The sequence below is a fragment of the Solea senegalensis genome, linkage group LG2, assembly GCF_019176455.1.
Source record: "Solea senegalensis isolate Sse05_10M linkage group LG2, IFAPA_SoseM_1, whole genome shotgun sequence".
Classification (NCBI taxonomy): Eukaryota; Metazoa; Chordata; class Actinopteri; order Pleuronectiformes; family Soleidae; genus Solea; species Solea senegalensis.
This window is the reverse complement of record NC_058022.1, coordinates 25,158,587-25,175,207: the sequence shown is the minus strand read 5'-3', so window position 1 is coordinate 25,175,207 and position 16,621 is coordinate 25,158,587. Positions and strand designations below refer to the sequence as shown.

Genomic DNA, 16,621 nt, shown 5'->3' with positions numbered 1-16,621 from the left:
AACCTGTGGCTAAGTTTGATGACTCACCAGAATATCTAAAACTGTTATAACTTTGCAATACAAGGTCTAATCACAGCTAAACTTGCTATGACTGATAATTAGAGTAGTACCCCGACATGCACGTTATGCCATTGTTCCCAGGCAACACAGGATCTAAACACACAGAGTTGAGTGGAGCTGATAGACTTAATACTATGAGCTCAATACTGTGTGAGCTCATTTAAGAATGGCTTGCATGTGACATAAATGACACACAATAGCTTTAACGCTAACGTTGCAAACCCTCTAAATGCAAAGGAAATATTTACAAGCTGCTGTCTCTGACCGGATACAGCACTTTAATAGCCGGGGGCTGGATGACTCACAGTGCCCACTTCCACATCTATTCATAGTGTCACACCTATGGGGTATTTGTACTGTGCTGCTTCTCAGGCAGAAACTAACTTTACCAGGTCAGTCGCTTTCCAGCTGCTAAAGAGTCTCTGGGGTTTATCTGCTGACAAGCTCATTAAGAGACCTCAAAGCTTTGAGGGGAAATTATAGAATTTTTACAACTGAGTAGATGTTTTTTTGCATTTTTAAGAAATAGTTCTGATTATCCAATTTAATAGAATATGTAATGATGTTTGTAAAGTAAATAGACTACGACAAATTATCTAGAAGGGTGATTTAGACCGACAGTTCTTATCTGTTGTAAGAAAAACAGTATGATAACGCAAAACACATGTATTTTCTATTAACACTTGTTTACATTAAATGCATAAAACACTTGCACGCAGACAAGGTAGACTGCAACAATGCAACCATGAGTTAATAGTAGCCTTTAGTCACTTTAAAGATTAGCTATCTGTTTATGAATACTGTCTGAAATGGTTCCATTGTAAAAGCTGTTGTTCTGTCAGATAAATATGTTAATTACAGGTAAAATGAATAGCCAAACAGAATTTATCACAATGAGTATTCATCCACATATTATCAATGTTAAAATTTGCAATAATTTGGTTCAACCCTAGCAGCTGATAATAATGTGTTGTCTAAAACATGGTTGTTTGAGCATATATTATTCAATAAATACTTCCTAACATTAAACATCTAAACAAGTGCTTTAAAGTAGTTCCCTTTATTGTTAAAAATTAGTGAAAAAAAAAAAAATCAAGTCATGTTTAATTCTTTCTCCTAAAAAGAAGAAATAACAGTAGGCCTACTATCAAAGCTGCGGATAGATAAGCAGAAAAAAAAAGTAGTAGAATCGCTAAAGTGTCGATCTTGAATGATCCCCATTCCTAGTTCTGCATTTAATTTGCTGTTAAAATAAAAAATACCGCTACAGTTTATGACTGTCTGATCATACTATTGATAAATTGAAGCAGACAGTGCTACCTTTATTTAACTCAGTGCCATATGTCAATACACCGGAAGTTACCTGTTGTGATTTTACACCAACCCTCATAGATAACCTTGTTGAAAGTACAACAGCCTCACTGCGTACTACATTATAGTAGTAGACAGTGGTGAATAAGAGGAGAGTAGCACCTTGGTTTAACTCCCATAATTATAATCTTACAAGCTTCACGTAGATTAGAGAGAAAACGGCATTCCACTACTCTGAATGTCATATAGCCTGGGAGGATGGTTTTGTAACATACAAAAGCCCTATATAAAGCTAGAGCTACCTATTATTATTCTTTAATTGAAGAAAATAATCTTTTCAGCACTGTAGCCAGGCTGACTCAGAGTCACAGCTCTACTGAGCCATCCCTTCCTTTAACACTGAGCAGTGACCACATTATGAACTTCTTTGTGAATACAATAACATCAATAAGAGAATACATGAATCACATCCTCCCTCCTAGTGGGACTGATTCATTTGTATTTAGCAGAAGAGCTTTAGAAGCACCAGAGTACACCGTTTTCTCCAAGTTAACATCATTAACCACACTAAACTGGTTAAAGATGTGTTTCCTTTCATTAACAGCTCTATATTAACTCAAATTAGTCTATCCTTATTAACTGGATATTTGCCGCAGTGATTAAACCCCTTCTCAAAAAAGCAAACCCAGCCCAGATGTTTTAGCTAATTACCGACCAATATCAAATCTTCCCTTCATTTCTGAAATCCTACAAAATCAGTGATGTGAATGTCTGTGCAGAGTCTGAGGTCATTGAACTTGGTGGTTCTCAGAGTCTATAAGAGTAGAATTGGGAGCAAAGCCTTCAGTTACCAGGCTCCTCTCCTGTGGAACCAACCCTCTTTGTAATCAAAGTTAGACTTAAAGCTTTCCTTTTTGATCAAGCTTGATACAAATGATGCTGAATTTGAATTCATGCCTTCAAAATTGGCTAAATTCCCTGTGCTGTTGTCAATATTTACCTCCATGGTCCAAACATTGGGATCATAAAGTTCATAATTGTTCTCATCCTTCCAAATGACTTTGTGCCAGATGTTCCCTGTTGTTTGGTTTATTGTAAACAGGCTGGTTTGGTGCAGGCAACAACTGTTAAATAATGTAACCTCGTTTTGTTCTCTATGAATCTATTTATGCAACACATGGAAACAGCCACACACAATTTTACAGAGAGACATGCATGTCAAATACGCCCCCTGACCTAGGAAATGCCGAGTTCCGCCTCTAAAATGGAAGTTAGTTCTTTAGAGCTGTGCTCTCAGAAAAAGACACACTCAGCAGAGATGGGTCACATAACTGAGTCTTACAGTTTCATCATAATAATCATAACATTTTACCATATTGTGGATCTCAGTGACATTTCTTGGAGGACATAGCTTTATATTGCAGTCTCATTATTTTTTTTTGATGTATAATCACATTATCATCAGGAGTGGGGGAAAAAAATAGACGTGTTTAATTCATTGCTATAAATTGACTCATTCTACTATCCCTTTACACAATAGCTGGAGGAGATTAACTGTGAAATGGGTCTTTGCTGTTCATACGAGATAGACTTTTTCTAGCAGAGCTGCTGGGGGAGCAAAAAAGCTCAATTTGACAGTGGCATTCAATTATCACCCTGCATTCTGTCTCCTCTCCACTTTTAATCAGCCTCCTCTCTGCCATCTTTTTTACTTGGAAAATAGATTTATGAGATAATAGATTTATTAATGCCCAAATTTGAAGAATTTCCTTACAGTCCAATCAAACATGCTTTGTAAGGTCACAGCGACCTTAGACCACTTTCATCCTAACCAGACTATTTGTGTTTGTTTGTGTCTGCATGTGTAAATATAAAATAAAATAACAACAATAATAATAATAATAATAATAATAACACTGATAATAAATTATAATATAAATATATATATATATATATAATGTATATAATATAAATATTATATTATATATAATATACATATATATAATAATTGAATAAGATCATAATAAGTCATGAGGAAAGATGCAACTCCCTATTGTGGCACGTTAAAAAAATAAGGACTGTATGTTGGTCAGCTAGGCAGGATTTTCAAGTCACTCACGTGAAATATTCATATTTTTCTCCATTCACAAGATAACAACAATATAAAAATATAAGTGCTTTTTATCACGACGAGCAATAACATCATATATTGTCCCATCACTAGTCACAGCCACTACAATGAAAACAGTTCAGCATGGAATGATATGAACACTTCCTGTCACGATTATCCTGATCAAAATAATTGCAATTTACAATATCATTGAGATGACTGAGATCTCTTTTTGTGACACACACACACACACACTCTTCCTGTCACCTTCCTCGCTCATACCAGCACAGCACCACTCAACTCACAATAGCCTCATCATCACTATTTCACAGCTGCCTTTCAGAGCTGCCTGTATTTCACTCTTTCCCTGCTTTCAACCATCCTTCTTCCTCATCCGCTCTCCAGTTGTCTGCTGTACAGTGAGTGCGTGATGATTTTGGTAAGGATGTCCTGATCCCGATCTCAAGCATCGAGTATCGAGATCGGCAGTGACCCCAATCTTATACAGATGCAGAGTTTTCCACGTGCTTCACACATGCTTTAGTGGAAGTCAAAGCAGGTTAGCACTCATCAGTGATCAGCGTTTGTACAGAATATTAACATAAACGCTCTGGTATCAAACTAAGTAAGTACTTTTTACAGTTTTTGAACGTACTTTAACAGCATCTTGTACACAAACAGTTGCCCTCTTCTTCTTTACCTGTAGCCTGACAGCAGGAGTCTGCTCATCTTTCTCTTTCTCTCAAAGTCTTATCTATCTAGGCAAAGACAAGTATCGTAGTATCCGATCGAGACATCCCTATTTTTTGAAAGAGCTTGAAAAGAGTTGAAAGCTGTTATTGGTATCTGTAAAGTTTGTGATAGTGCTTATCATTTGGGACAAAACAACATGGCATAGAGTCACTTCTGGAATTTAGCAGTACATGGTATGATCTAAATTCAAGTGACATGAAGAAATTATTTCTATCTAGGTTTTTAGCTCACCTGCAGGTCAGTCAGCAGATTACTGGTCTCTCGGACTCGTGCTCTGGTTGCGTCCAGTTCTACCTTGAGTTTCTCCTGCGTCTCCTTCAGACAGGTGATCTGTGACTGAGCTGAGCCCAGGTTCTGCTGCCCTTCCCTCACCAGCTCCTGCAGGTGGGACACCTGACCACATGACCAGAATGGTCAGCAAACAGAAGAGCACATCAGTCCGTTTCCATCAAAAATAGATGTAAAATGTGTCCTACCTCCTGATTGGCCATGTTGAGTTTGGCCGAGAGTTCCTCCTTCAAGTTATCCAGCTGCTGTTGGAGACGATCTCGCTGCTCCTCCAGTGACAGACGCTTAATCTCAAACTCCTGACTAATTTTCTAAAAAGAAGTAGAAGGAAGGAAGGACAGTTAGAAAGGTGCTGCACTCACCCATGGTATATGTTAAAAAAGCAACCAAAAAACCTTTGAATTATTGACTAAAATCATAAATCATTTTATAGAAACAAGGATACAGTTTCAAAATGAGTTTCTCCTAAAATATAAACCATAGCAGTATAATCTTCATAAGGAGGAGAAGAGGTAATCCTGTTTGTGTCTTATGTGAAGCGTAGACACACAAGACACTTCATTTAAACTTTAAAGGCCATCTCAAGAAAAGAAAACAACCGCTTTCTATAATCCTCATCACCACAGCAATATCTTTCTCAGCCACTCTGATTTCACCTTCTGAAATTCTTTCCTCTTTTTTCCCTTTCTTTAAATGTAGTCTCTCTTTTCTATTCATCCCTCACATCTCAGTGGATGTATTCTCCAAAAATAAAAAAAAGCCCCATTGTGCTCAGTTTGTATTACATTTGTAGATAAGACGTCACACTCTATGTCGTACGAGTGGATAAACATCACAGCATCCACAGAGACACATTTCTGCAGCTCACAGTGAGTTCATCCTTTTTCACTTTCAGCGAATGGCAACAAAAAGCTGATAAACAAACACACCAAGCATATCAGACCCTACTATGCTACTATCAGATAGTCCACAAAACTCATAATGTGATTTTCTACTTTGAATTAATATTTTCATATATTTTAAGGAGGGAATGAGAGGTTCAGCTTCTCAAACATGAGGTTTTCCTTTTTTTTCTCTCTCTCTTTTACTCATATTATTGTAATTTGGATAAAACAAGACATCTATGTAGCCACAATCTAATTTGAGACTGAGTATGAGACTGGAGAGGGTGTAGTCACCTCCCATCTGTATGCAATTGGACAGACCAACGACCAATGATCCAGATGACGTATGCAGAGCGACGGAAAACATGTCAACAAACGTGCTTGTTGTAGTTTTCTAGGAGCAATGGCTATCTAGTAATGACTTTTTTTTTCTGTGGAGCAGAAAAAAAATGTGAAGAAGAAGGGGGTGGAGAACTTTCACCTCTCAGTGTACTTCCTGCCAGCAATTATTATAAGTAGTAGAAGAAGAAGACATTTCTCCCTCTATTTCTCTGTATTATCGTGGCCAACAATTTAGCAAGGAAATAATCGTTGGAGTAAAAGATAATGAAAATGCTGCTACTCTTATCTGGCTCTCAGTTAATAGCAGTGAATAAGCAATTTGTGGAAATAGTTATTTAATTGCCTCAGTTTAGAAATGTTCTGCTGACAGCGATAAGAGTTTAAATGCAAAAAAAAAATATAGGAATATAAAACTAAATCTTGGTTTTTCAAATAAAAACAGACATGGACCTAAAGATGACGAGGCACAGCTCTGGCTTACGTAATATTCCCCGCCTCCGCTTTAATCCGCTCTTGCTCTTTCATCCAGGGAATGTTTAAACACACGCCCACATGCTCACACAATGTCAATGATAATCAGCCAATTAGCGGTCAGCTTCAAACGGCACTGAAAGCAATGGCGTGTTTTGAAAGAGGAGTAGGATGGGATGAGAGACAAAAAAGACGTCATTTTAAAGGAATAGTTCATAGATTATTGGGGACAAAGCAATGTGAGGGAACAGTATTTCAGTATCATTTTGCTTCCAGGCCTCGACACTAAATCATTTAGACTGGATGTCAACAAGGAGATCCAGAATGAATGGGATTGTTAGCTGCTTAGCTGCACTTGGCTAACTGTTAGGCAAGTGCAGGTGGATTCACATGAGTGTGAATAAATGGGGTGTAATGTGCTCTAAGGGATGAATGTGGGGGGGGGACAAGTGCTCCTCATCAATTACAACTTTAACTGTAATCTGGTGATTAGAAAGAGTCAAGTTTTGCACCTGGATCAGTACATAACGTCACTAGATGAACTTATTTAATGTTGTTGCTGCATAGGAATGGAGGTACATCTATGTCCACTTGTGTTTTTGTCACTGTGCAGTTCGTGTAAATCGAGTTCAGTACGCTTTTGCGAGCAAATCTAGTTCCAATAAATAGTTAACGAAGCAGATAAGACAACAAATAAATAATCTCTGGCTCCGTTTCCTACGTGAACCGAGTCCAAATATCTTAAAATAGTCAAACCACAAGAGAACGACTCTGCTGAGCAGGTGATAGATTTTTTTTCTAACAGTGAAAGAGGCTTTGATACACTCAGCTAAAAAAAGTGCCTGTAAGATACAGTTGCTATTTTATTTTGCTATTTTAGTGTGTAATTAATCTCAATTAATTGCATATCAATATTTGACACGAGAAGCAATATTTTTCAATTTAAATGGATTTTGGTATATGACAAAACCCATGAATAGACACATAAATGAGCTTAAACAAAAATTTGTGTTATTTTCATCAGTGAGTGGTAACATAAAGTAAACAACTTCTTATCATGCTTCTCATTGTCTTCCATTTCTCTCGTGTTGTGTCCTGTGCATCAGTATTACGGGCCGGGAACTTGTGCAATGTGTTATTGTTTTTGTTGCGTTATATTTTCTGTAATTAATTCATCGCAATTAACGCGATAAAGTCCCAGCCCTGATATATATATTTTATACTGAAGCTTTAAATTGAATGATGGGGCTATATGTTAGGTCTTATGTGGGAAAGAAGGAACCATACTAAATGACAATACAAACAAAAACTGTTATTATTTTTTACTCATAGTATTTTCATATTTTTTCAAAACTCTGGAAATTGTATATCTGGAATCCTGTGACATTAACAAAATCTAACTCCCACTGAAAGGAGATGTAGAAACTATGCTCTAGGCAAGTTTGGCTCCAAGATAATGCTATAGTCTTTAATATTTGCCAGGAAGGCCAATCAGAACCAAGAGCAGATGATTCCAGACATAGTTTGTGTCATGCAGGTTCTAATGAAATATGTTATGGTCATTAGACAAAAGACCATATGTATCAGCCATGGCAAGCTGCTGGTCAGAATACGAGGAAGCATCCTGCTGTGCAACAAAGACGTCTGATGTTGCCTCTGTTCTCCTTGGTAATTCAACATTTTCATCATCTTCATAGAGACATGAGTAGAAATAATTCTGATATTATATTTGCTCCTTTTTGATGATGGAGTAAATATCACTTGAAAAATAATTAGCAAATATTGGATTTTTCCACTGAGTCACCCTCACCACCTTGTTTTCAAATTACACATCTCGGAAACACTGAATCTTCTAACTCACCGCCAATAGGACTTCCTTCTCCTCCTCCTTCTCCTGCAGTGCCTCCTCCCTCATGGCCTGGTGTTTCTCCTCCATCTCCTCAATCGCTCTCACCTGCGCCTCCTTGAAGCGAAGCCTCTCCTCCTCAAAGTGTGTCCTGAGTCTGGAGAGCTCCTTCTCGTAGCCCTGGTGCTCTTCACGCAGCGACTAACAAGGAGAGGGGAGGTTGACTTCAACCTGGCAAAGACGAGTGACTGGTGTGGCATCAAAGAAAAGTCAAAAATACCTGTTCTAGTTTGATGACTTGCTGTTTGTGCTGTTCACTTGAGGCCTGGCTCTGGTTGAGTAAAGCCTCCCTCTCCTCCTCCAGTCTGCTGATCTTCTCCTTAATCCGACTCTGCTCCTGGTCCAGGTTCCTGATGGTTGCTTCATGGGCCATCTGCGTGGCCTGCAGAGAGCCAATCTGACCTGAGAGTAGAAGGAGAACATATGTATTAAATAGTTTTCATGACAAATGAATGGATTAAGAGACTCTCAAAGTGGATGCAATGATTTTATAAACAGGCTGGTTCCACAACCTTATCACATTATTACATGACACTAACCCTATTTTTTATCTCCCCTAGTCTGTCCTTTCCCCGTCCTCTCTCTCTCTCTCTCTCTCTCTCTGTCCTCATTCTGCAGGTCCCTGTGACTCCTGGGCTACAGGATCCAGATCCAGTTGTGAGGCTATTATTATTAGTGGTAGAAGTATGGTCGTCTTTATTATGCTATGATTAAAATTTGTATCAGTATAAACTGCTTTATGCAGCACATGAGGATTGTGCTGGTGATGCAACCCACAACCAGTCAGCAGTCCATCCAAGGGCCAATCAAAGAGACATTCACTCTCACACTCAGTCAATTCCGAGTGTCCAATTTTCCTAATCTGCATGTTTTTGGACTGACCTTACTGACCAATGTTACCAAACTGATATCTGCTCCTGGTCTCTACTTCACCTCCCTCTTTCCTTTCCTCTCCCCTCTTCCTGTCCCCCTCACCCATTGCTCATTGTGTGAGCTGTTGTCTTCTCTTCTCTCTCTCTATAAGAAGGTAAGGTATACAAACAAATTTTGATTGGATTTGATTTGACAGGAGCCATTTGTCTGCATATTCATGGTAAGAAACGGTAACACAGAGACGCTCAGTATGTGAATGGTCATAAACATGGAAATATCCTTTTAAAAGACATGTCAAACACCTTTATATAAACACAGTGTATTTGTGTCTTACTGGCTTTGTGGAGAATTTCAGTTGCCTGCTGTTGAACTCGTTCCCTGCTGCTCTCCAGCTCGTACTCTGTGTCCTTCAGCTGCATCACCCAGATCTCTCCGTCCTGGATGGCTTCTTCCAGCTGCTTGTGCAGGTTCTGCAGCACATGGAATCAAACAGAGACATAAAGAGACAATCGGAAACAAATTCAGTTTAAACTTTTAAACACCGGAGAGTCATATCTCTCCGACATGAACCTACCCAGCGTTTCCTGCTCAGCAGATTTGCCTGCAGGGCAATCAGTGCTCACTGCATTCAGTTTCCTGATTAGATATTACTGCAAAACACTTTCTGCCCTAAAGCTTTAGCTTTTATCTGTTTTCAGTAACAATTCTTCATCCAATTGACCACATTTTTTGACTAACATTCAACCCAAAAACAACCTATAGTATAGTATTTACATTTTGTGGGGAACAATTGTAATAAAAATAGAAAAAGAAAAGAAGCCCGGAAAATAACAATAGATTCTCCCTTGCTTTGCATTGCTAAGCAGGTGCTCATATAACATAACTTCAGGTTCCATGTGTCCCCCACTATTTTTCTTGTATTGAGTGTATATTATCATGTTCATGCACCCACTGAATGCATACGCACCTTAATGGTTCCCTCTGCGTTGACCAGCGACGTCTGCAGTCTATTGGTTTTGTCCCGGTTCTCTCGCGCCTCTTCCTGAGCTTTCTGAAGCTCACTCCGCAGTTTGGACAGCGAACGCTGCAGCGCTGCGTCCTGAGCCTGGAATTCCTTGCGGAGCTCAACCTTAACACGAGTGGAAAATTACAGCATTTTCTGTGACATGTGAATGTATCACGCACGCACGCACACACACACACACGGCTGTGGAAGACTATCAACACTTGTAGCTGTGTTGAAAAAAAATCTAGAAAATGACTGTGTGGTAGGTAATGTAAAAAGTAAGTAAAAAAGTAAGATTGTAAAATAATGTAAAATCTTTATTTACAGATGCATCAAAATGCATTTTTATTGTGAAATATGTATTTTTCCACTTTTATTTAGAAATTCTTTGAAATATTGCCATAAATATCATTATTGAGACATTGGATCATTGTGATTTAAGCTGAAATAACCAACCCCTGCTTTACTTTAACACCTTTCTTTGTGTGACTCCGTGTTTTGGTTCTACCTCAGTTCTTTTCCAGGCCAGCAGGTTCTCTGTGGTCAGCTGGTGTGTCCTCCTCATGGCCTCCAGCTCTCTCTCGTAGTACTCCTGAGCTTTGGCCAGCTTGGCTTCGTACTCCTCCACCAGACGGACCTTGTCCTTCGTGAGCTCCTCCACCCTCTCCATCAATGCCTCCACCTACACAGAGAGATGGACGTATGCAAAATGAGCTTTTCTTCTCCTCAGAGGTGATAAGTAGTCATTAAGATGCCAATATATTGACTGAATCTTTTCTACTTCTTTAAGGGTTTGTCTGTTAAATTAAAGAGGAAATAGTTGATACAAAAGAAAAAAAATGGGAGAAGAAAAATAAGGGGATGACATGCAACAAAGGTCCATAGTCAGAATATAACCACTTCACGTTTTACTTTATACTGAAAAGCCAAGTGCAACAACGAAACAACCTACCTACATTTTGTCAGTTTTCATTCCAAAGCCTCTAAAACAGCAACTACCCCATCAGGTAACTTGCTGTATAAACGCACCCTAAACTCCAAAAGTCACATCTATCTTTCGTCTCTCTCGCACACTCTTATCCCACCTCTTGTCTATGAAGCTCGGCCAGTTTCTCCTGGTCCTCAGTGGACGTGGCGCTCTGGTTCCGCTGGTTGTTGAGGAGTTCCTCCACCTCCTGGCGGTGGATGGCCCTCAGCTCCTCCAGCGCTCGCCGCTTATCCGCCTCAAACTGGGCCTGAGCCTGGCTGAACACCCGCAGCTTCTCTTCAAAATCCCGACGCATCTCCTCCACCTATTGAAACCACGAAACATTTTCTATTTCCGTTTGAGTTGTTGATGTGTGGCTGCCGAACAAATCTCTACCCCTGCCAAGCTAAACGCCCATAGCATCTCTTCATGATCCCTCTGTGATCATTAGAACATATGGAATTCTTCTGCTTTGCTTTAAGTCAATACAACTTAGTACTTAGTACTACAGCTATAGCTACACAGGTAAACGGTGGCTAAAAAAACATGTTGCATCAATCTGACAAACAGGTGTGAAAAAATATATAAAAATGCAGCAGGAGGTGTGATGTCATGTGATTTCAGGCTGCTAAAGAGGCATTCTCTTTAGCCAGACCAGGCAAACAAGACAAAACAGTGTGAAGGCAGAGGCAGAGAGGAAGACGAGGGACCAGACCAAAGCAAAGGCTGACCAATCCAGACAAAAATGAAGTGAGGATGAGCTGAGCTCACTCAGCCGCCAGCTCATTCCCGTAAAATGCACTTCAGCTGTTCATTTGTGCCCACTGCCATCAGACTCCACTAAAGCAGGTGTGGATGATACTATGTCATCATGGTATGTATGACGTGACATGGCGTGATAAAACATGATATTCTGTATGATTGTCAGAAAAAGGTACACAAATCACTCCATCAGGCAAACGTGGTGTAAATGCTGCATTTCCGAGTTCCATTTACATCGGAACTCGGTTTTCAGAACTGGGGGTGCCATCACCCCAGAGTTCAACGTGTTCCAGTTCAGAAGCCGGAAACAATGACTAATCTCAGGCTAATCTCAGGCTAGCCATTGTTTCCTACTACTAAAAAAGTGCTATATAAGTAGCAGTGTTTGTATGGTGCAGCCAAGTCGGAGTGGGTGAGGTTGCTCCATTTTTGGAACGCCCCATGACCTTGGAAATTCCGAGTTCCGACTACAAATGGAACGCACCATAAATAGGTAACAGCACTTGGACTGAGTCCATGTTTTTTTTTCTGTGGTCCTGGAAGAAAGCGTCAAACAAAAAAGACAAGACCAGCGACAGGATCCTTGCTGTTCTGAAGGTGTTTTCAGACATGCACTGAAGAGCAGACATGTTCACGGCTGTATGTTAGAATGCAAATGACCAAAAAAGTCTTTTCTCAGACTTCTCTGGAACTTCACCTGCCTGCTCCGTCGCTGGAAAACGTCCCAAGTACCCATGTTGTGAGGAGGTCAAGATGTATCAGTTGTTACATGCTTGCGTTGATAAAACCCAATAAAATCATGTCCAATTGAATTATTCAAAATTGTATGCATTTAGTTAGAAAAAGTAGTTGACATTTTAGCATTTTTAATTACCTTGTGTTAACATCTGTGTTAAATGGTAATTTATGTAATTTTTTATTATATATTATTTTGTGTGTGTATGTTGATTTTCTCGCTTACTTACTGTTATTAATTATGTTTTAGGAATTTTATTTGTATTACTATTACTGTTACTGTATGCTGCTGGTCCTGAGGACAAATTTCATTTTCATGAGCAGACAAGTAAAGGACATTAAGGGAAGCTTGATTAATAATCAATTAATCATTGCAGCCATATTTGATATCATCAAATAAATCGTAATGTCAGGTAACTTTCTTTGCATTCACTGGTAGGGATTTGCTTTAAAAAAAAAAAAAATCAGCCCACAATATGACTCAGCAAAAAAGGTGGTTTACAGTCTAGCATGATACACATTTCTATTTTTCCAATATCCGATCGAGTGACTCTGACCAGTATCATCAGTCCGATACCGACGCCAAGTATCGTATCGTTTAAAAGTATGTTATATTTATTTCTGTTACTTTTTCAAAGGCAAAAGCAGCTCTGCAGCCCAATCTGTGTTAACAGAGATACGTGAGATGCAGCAGATTTAACATCACATATCACCAACCTGAATTCAATAGTACATTTTTAGCTTGTTGTTTCAGTGACTATAGCAGGGAATATTTCAATATATATATTTTGTACAGTGCAGTGTGCGTGTGTGTGTATTTCTTACCTCCTTAGGAGCATAAACACCGACCTTGTTAGTCCTCTCATTTACATGAGAAAATAAGCAAAATCATAAATACAAACGACAACTCCCCAAACACAGAATCTAGCTGTGGTACTGAACTATTACATTCTGAAAGATGAGCTTCATTTAGCAAAGGGAGATGAAGTCACAGGAACAATTATTGTGGACAATCCTACACGAGCCTGCAGCACAGATGACACAGATGGTCGTCACTGAATGCAGCAGGGTTCTCCAAGTGGTTGGCCAATGACCGTAAAATAAAGATGCCATCAAAATAAACCAAGGCTACAAAAAGACAAATGTCACCAACTCTAACTTTTACAAGCTAACAACAAAACGCGAGTCACTGAGGATAACAAGGCGGAAGTAGTCAAACTGAATGTTCACACACTAGCTGACCAATCCTGCTTTAACCTGAGGCCAGACCCTCCTACCTCAGCATGGGACACAGAAATAGAGAAATAAAAGAATAAATCAATCAATCAGGAAAGACATAAAATAATAAATAAATCAATAGTCATTAAAATAAACTGATAAATACATTTCTTCAATGTGTTATTTATTATTTAATTTATTTATAAATGTATAGATTTCTATATTTATTTATTCATTCCTGTATTCATTTATTGTTGTATTTATTTATTCATCCATTCTTTTATTTATTTATGATAATGTATTTTATGGTCCTTCATAGCTGAATCATCAGGCCAAGAAAAAACATACAGTATGTAAAATGTACACATACAGGCTGTGTCACAAAATCAAAAAACATATAGCAGTACTCTGTCAACTTCAGCTCATTAAAACTTTTACTTTAAATATTGAACGAAAGATCAACTTAAAAGCTATTTCCCTACATTATTGAGTTGTACTTGAGGCATTTCATTGTATTTTACATCTAATTCAAATTAAAATCCTCTTTATTGCCACTAAATCTACACCGCACAGTTTTTCCCTCATCATCGACAGCTCCTCAGTTTCCCCCTCCCCTCAGGTTAAGAGTCTGGGTGTCATCCTTGACAGCACACTATCATTCCAATCCCCCATCAATAACATGACGTGGTCAGCATATTTCCATCTACGCAAAATAAATTGGCTCCGTCCTTCCCTTACATACACTCTCCTCTCTGGTCTCCCTCACAAATCCCTCCATAAACTTCAACTGGTCCATCATCCCCAGAACCCCCCAGAAATCCTCCTGCATGCCTTCAAGGCCAACCACAACCTCACCACTCCGTAGCTCTCCAACCTTCTTCACATCACCGCCTCCACCCACTCCCTCAGCTCCTCCTCCTCCATCCACCTCACTGTGCCCTCCACACGCCTCAGTACCATGGAACAGAGCTTTCAGCCGCTCTGCTCCCACCAGACATCCACAACTCTGCCTCTCTTCCCGTCTTCAAATCCAGACTCAAACCCACCTGTTCAAAATAGCCTACTCTCTAATTTCACTCTATTATACTGTGTTGTCCTGTTGTGTTTTTTATTGTTGTTATTATATTGTTTATTCTGTAAAGTGTCCTTGAGTGTTGGAAAGGCACTAACACATAAAATGCATTATTATTATGATTATTATTATTATTATTATGTTAGCGTTAGGCTCTAGCTAGCTATGGTTAAGGGTTAGGAATCACGCTTTGTTTAGGCACCTCCTTAAACGGTGAGGTGCATGAACTGTGTATGTGTGTGTGTGTGTGTGGAGCCTTACCTCTCTACTCATAGACACCACTCTCTGCGTGTGCTGGGCCTCGGTGCAGAGCTGGGAGTCCTCCATTCTCTGTCTGTACATCTCAAATTCTGCTAAAGCCTGACAGTAACAGAACAACTGCATTACATTATCTTACATTACATCATCCAAAAACAGTCCAGTTACTAGGGCTGGGCAATATGGGGAAATGTTTACATCATTTGATATTGATACATATCACAATATAAATCAAATGAATATTTCTATAAGATCAGGGGTTATAAATAATATCTTGATATTTTTAGGCTACATAAAGCTGTTTCTCTGCACTTCAAAATAAAAGATCTACTGTTTATGTTCTTGTTTTATGTAACTTTAATTAACAAACCCATATTGTATCAGATAAATCTCTTTATTTACAGGCTATGTGCCACAGTCTTTTAAAGTTGCCGTAATAAAACCCCCACTTAAAAACAATTATCGTCCATTATCTAACATCTTATTTATTTAAGTCCCTGAAAAAGCTGTAGCAAAAGATTTATGTGATGAGCTACTCGCACGTTATTGGGACCAAAATAACTGCATTAAACTGGATTAAATCATATTTATGAGAGAGATGCCTTGTTAATGTTCATGTTTATGATGGATTTTCTTTGCCCACTGGAGTAAAAAAAATGGGGGTTCCACAAGGTTCAATTCTTGTCACCTTATACATGCTTCCTGTAGGTAGTGTAAACTAAATTTTCATTGTTATGCAGATGACACACAGTTGTACATATCCATGAAGTCATATGACAGTAAGCAGGTTATAAAGCTCCAGAAATGTCTCAGAGACATTAAATGACACATAACTTTCCTCTTTAATAAAGCTTATAGTTAAATTCAGTGGAAGAATCCATGATGGAACATGACATGAGGGTTGTTAAAGACGCCAATCAGAAAAAAAATAAAGTCTCATATGTTTCCAAGATAAGGAGTGAAAACAGCAGCAGCAGTGAATAACCTGTCTCTTCATTTGCTCGTGGAGTTCCACAGATTCTTCTAGACTGGCCAGTCGCCGTCTCAGGTCTGCCTCATCAGCCATCTTGCTCTTGTACTGCATGATTTTGTCTCTGGTTTCTGTCACGATGTGCTGGACCTGAGAATTTAAAAATAGTCAAGATTGTGAAAAGGGCATTTTGATGTTTGAAACATCAATGAAATGATTCATCTATCCGAAATTGTTTTGTCCAAACCCGACAATCACCCCATCTTTTTTGTCCAAATCAAAGTGACTGGGTCTGACACAGTCACTGGACAGAAATACAGCGGCACGGTTTGTGATGCCGGTCGTGATCAGCAGTGTTGTCGCTAAACACACCAGACTCCTCTGTTAAATACTGAGATTTTAGACATTTTCCTGGTAGTTGTTGGAGATTAACCCACACTTTCAGGATTGTTAAGTATTTTTAACTGATCTACATTTCGGCTTGATTCTTGTGTCGGACGTCTCTTCCTGTGACGGCACTCTGACCAATCAGTGGCTGGCAGTCTGGCGACGTCACATGTAGTGCCTACTCAGCGTGCTTGGAACCTTGCCAGAGCAGGTAGTAAGAAATGTACCAGGTACTATGGTAGTGGAAA

General features: G+C 39.1%; 1 protein-coding gene across 3 annotated transcripts in view; it reads right to left on the bottom strand.

The window, feature by feature from the left end:
- fam184aa (family with sequence similarity 184 member Aa) overlaps nt 1–16,621 on the bottom strand; it is a 58,411-nt gene that overhangs the window by 20,767 nt on the left and 21,023 nt on the right. For 2 of the 3 annotated variants that reach the window (XM_044018091.1, XM_044018101.1), the window contains exons 3-12: nt 16,002–16,136; nt 15,020–15,118; nt 11,090–11,296; nt 10,513–10,686; nt 9,966–10,127; nt 9,333–9,468; nt 8,346–8,527; nt 8,081–8,266; nt 4,711–4,833; nt 4,466–4,627 (exon numbers count right to left, since the gene is read on the bottom strand). In XM_044018091.1, the coding sequence (XP_043874026.1) occupies nt 4,466–4,627; nt 4,711–4,833; nt 8,081–8,266; nt 8,346–8,527; nt 9,333–9,468; nt 9,966–10,127; nt 10,513–10,686; nt 11,090–11,296; nt 15,020–15,118; nt 16,002–16,136 (1,566 nt within the window). The remainder of the gene's footprint in view (nt 1–4,465; nt 4,628–4,710; nt 4,834–8,080; nt 8,267–8,345; nt 8,528–9,332; nt 9,469–9,965; nt 10,128–10,512; nt 10,687–11,089; nt 11,297–15,019; nt 15,119–16,001; nt 16,137–16,621) is intronic. The other variant, XM_044018109.1, reaches the window with a different exon arrangement.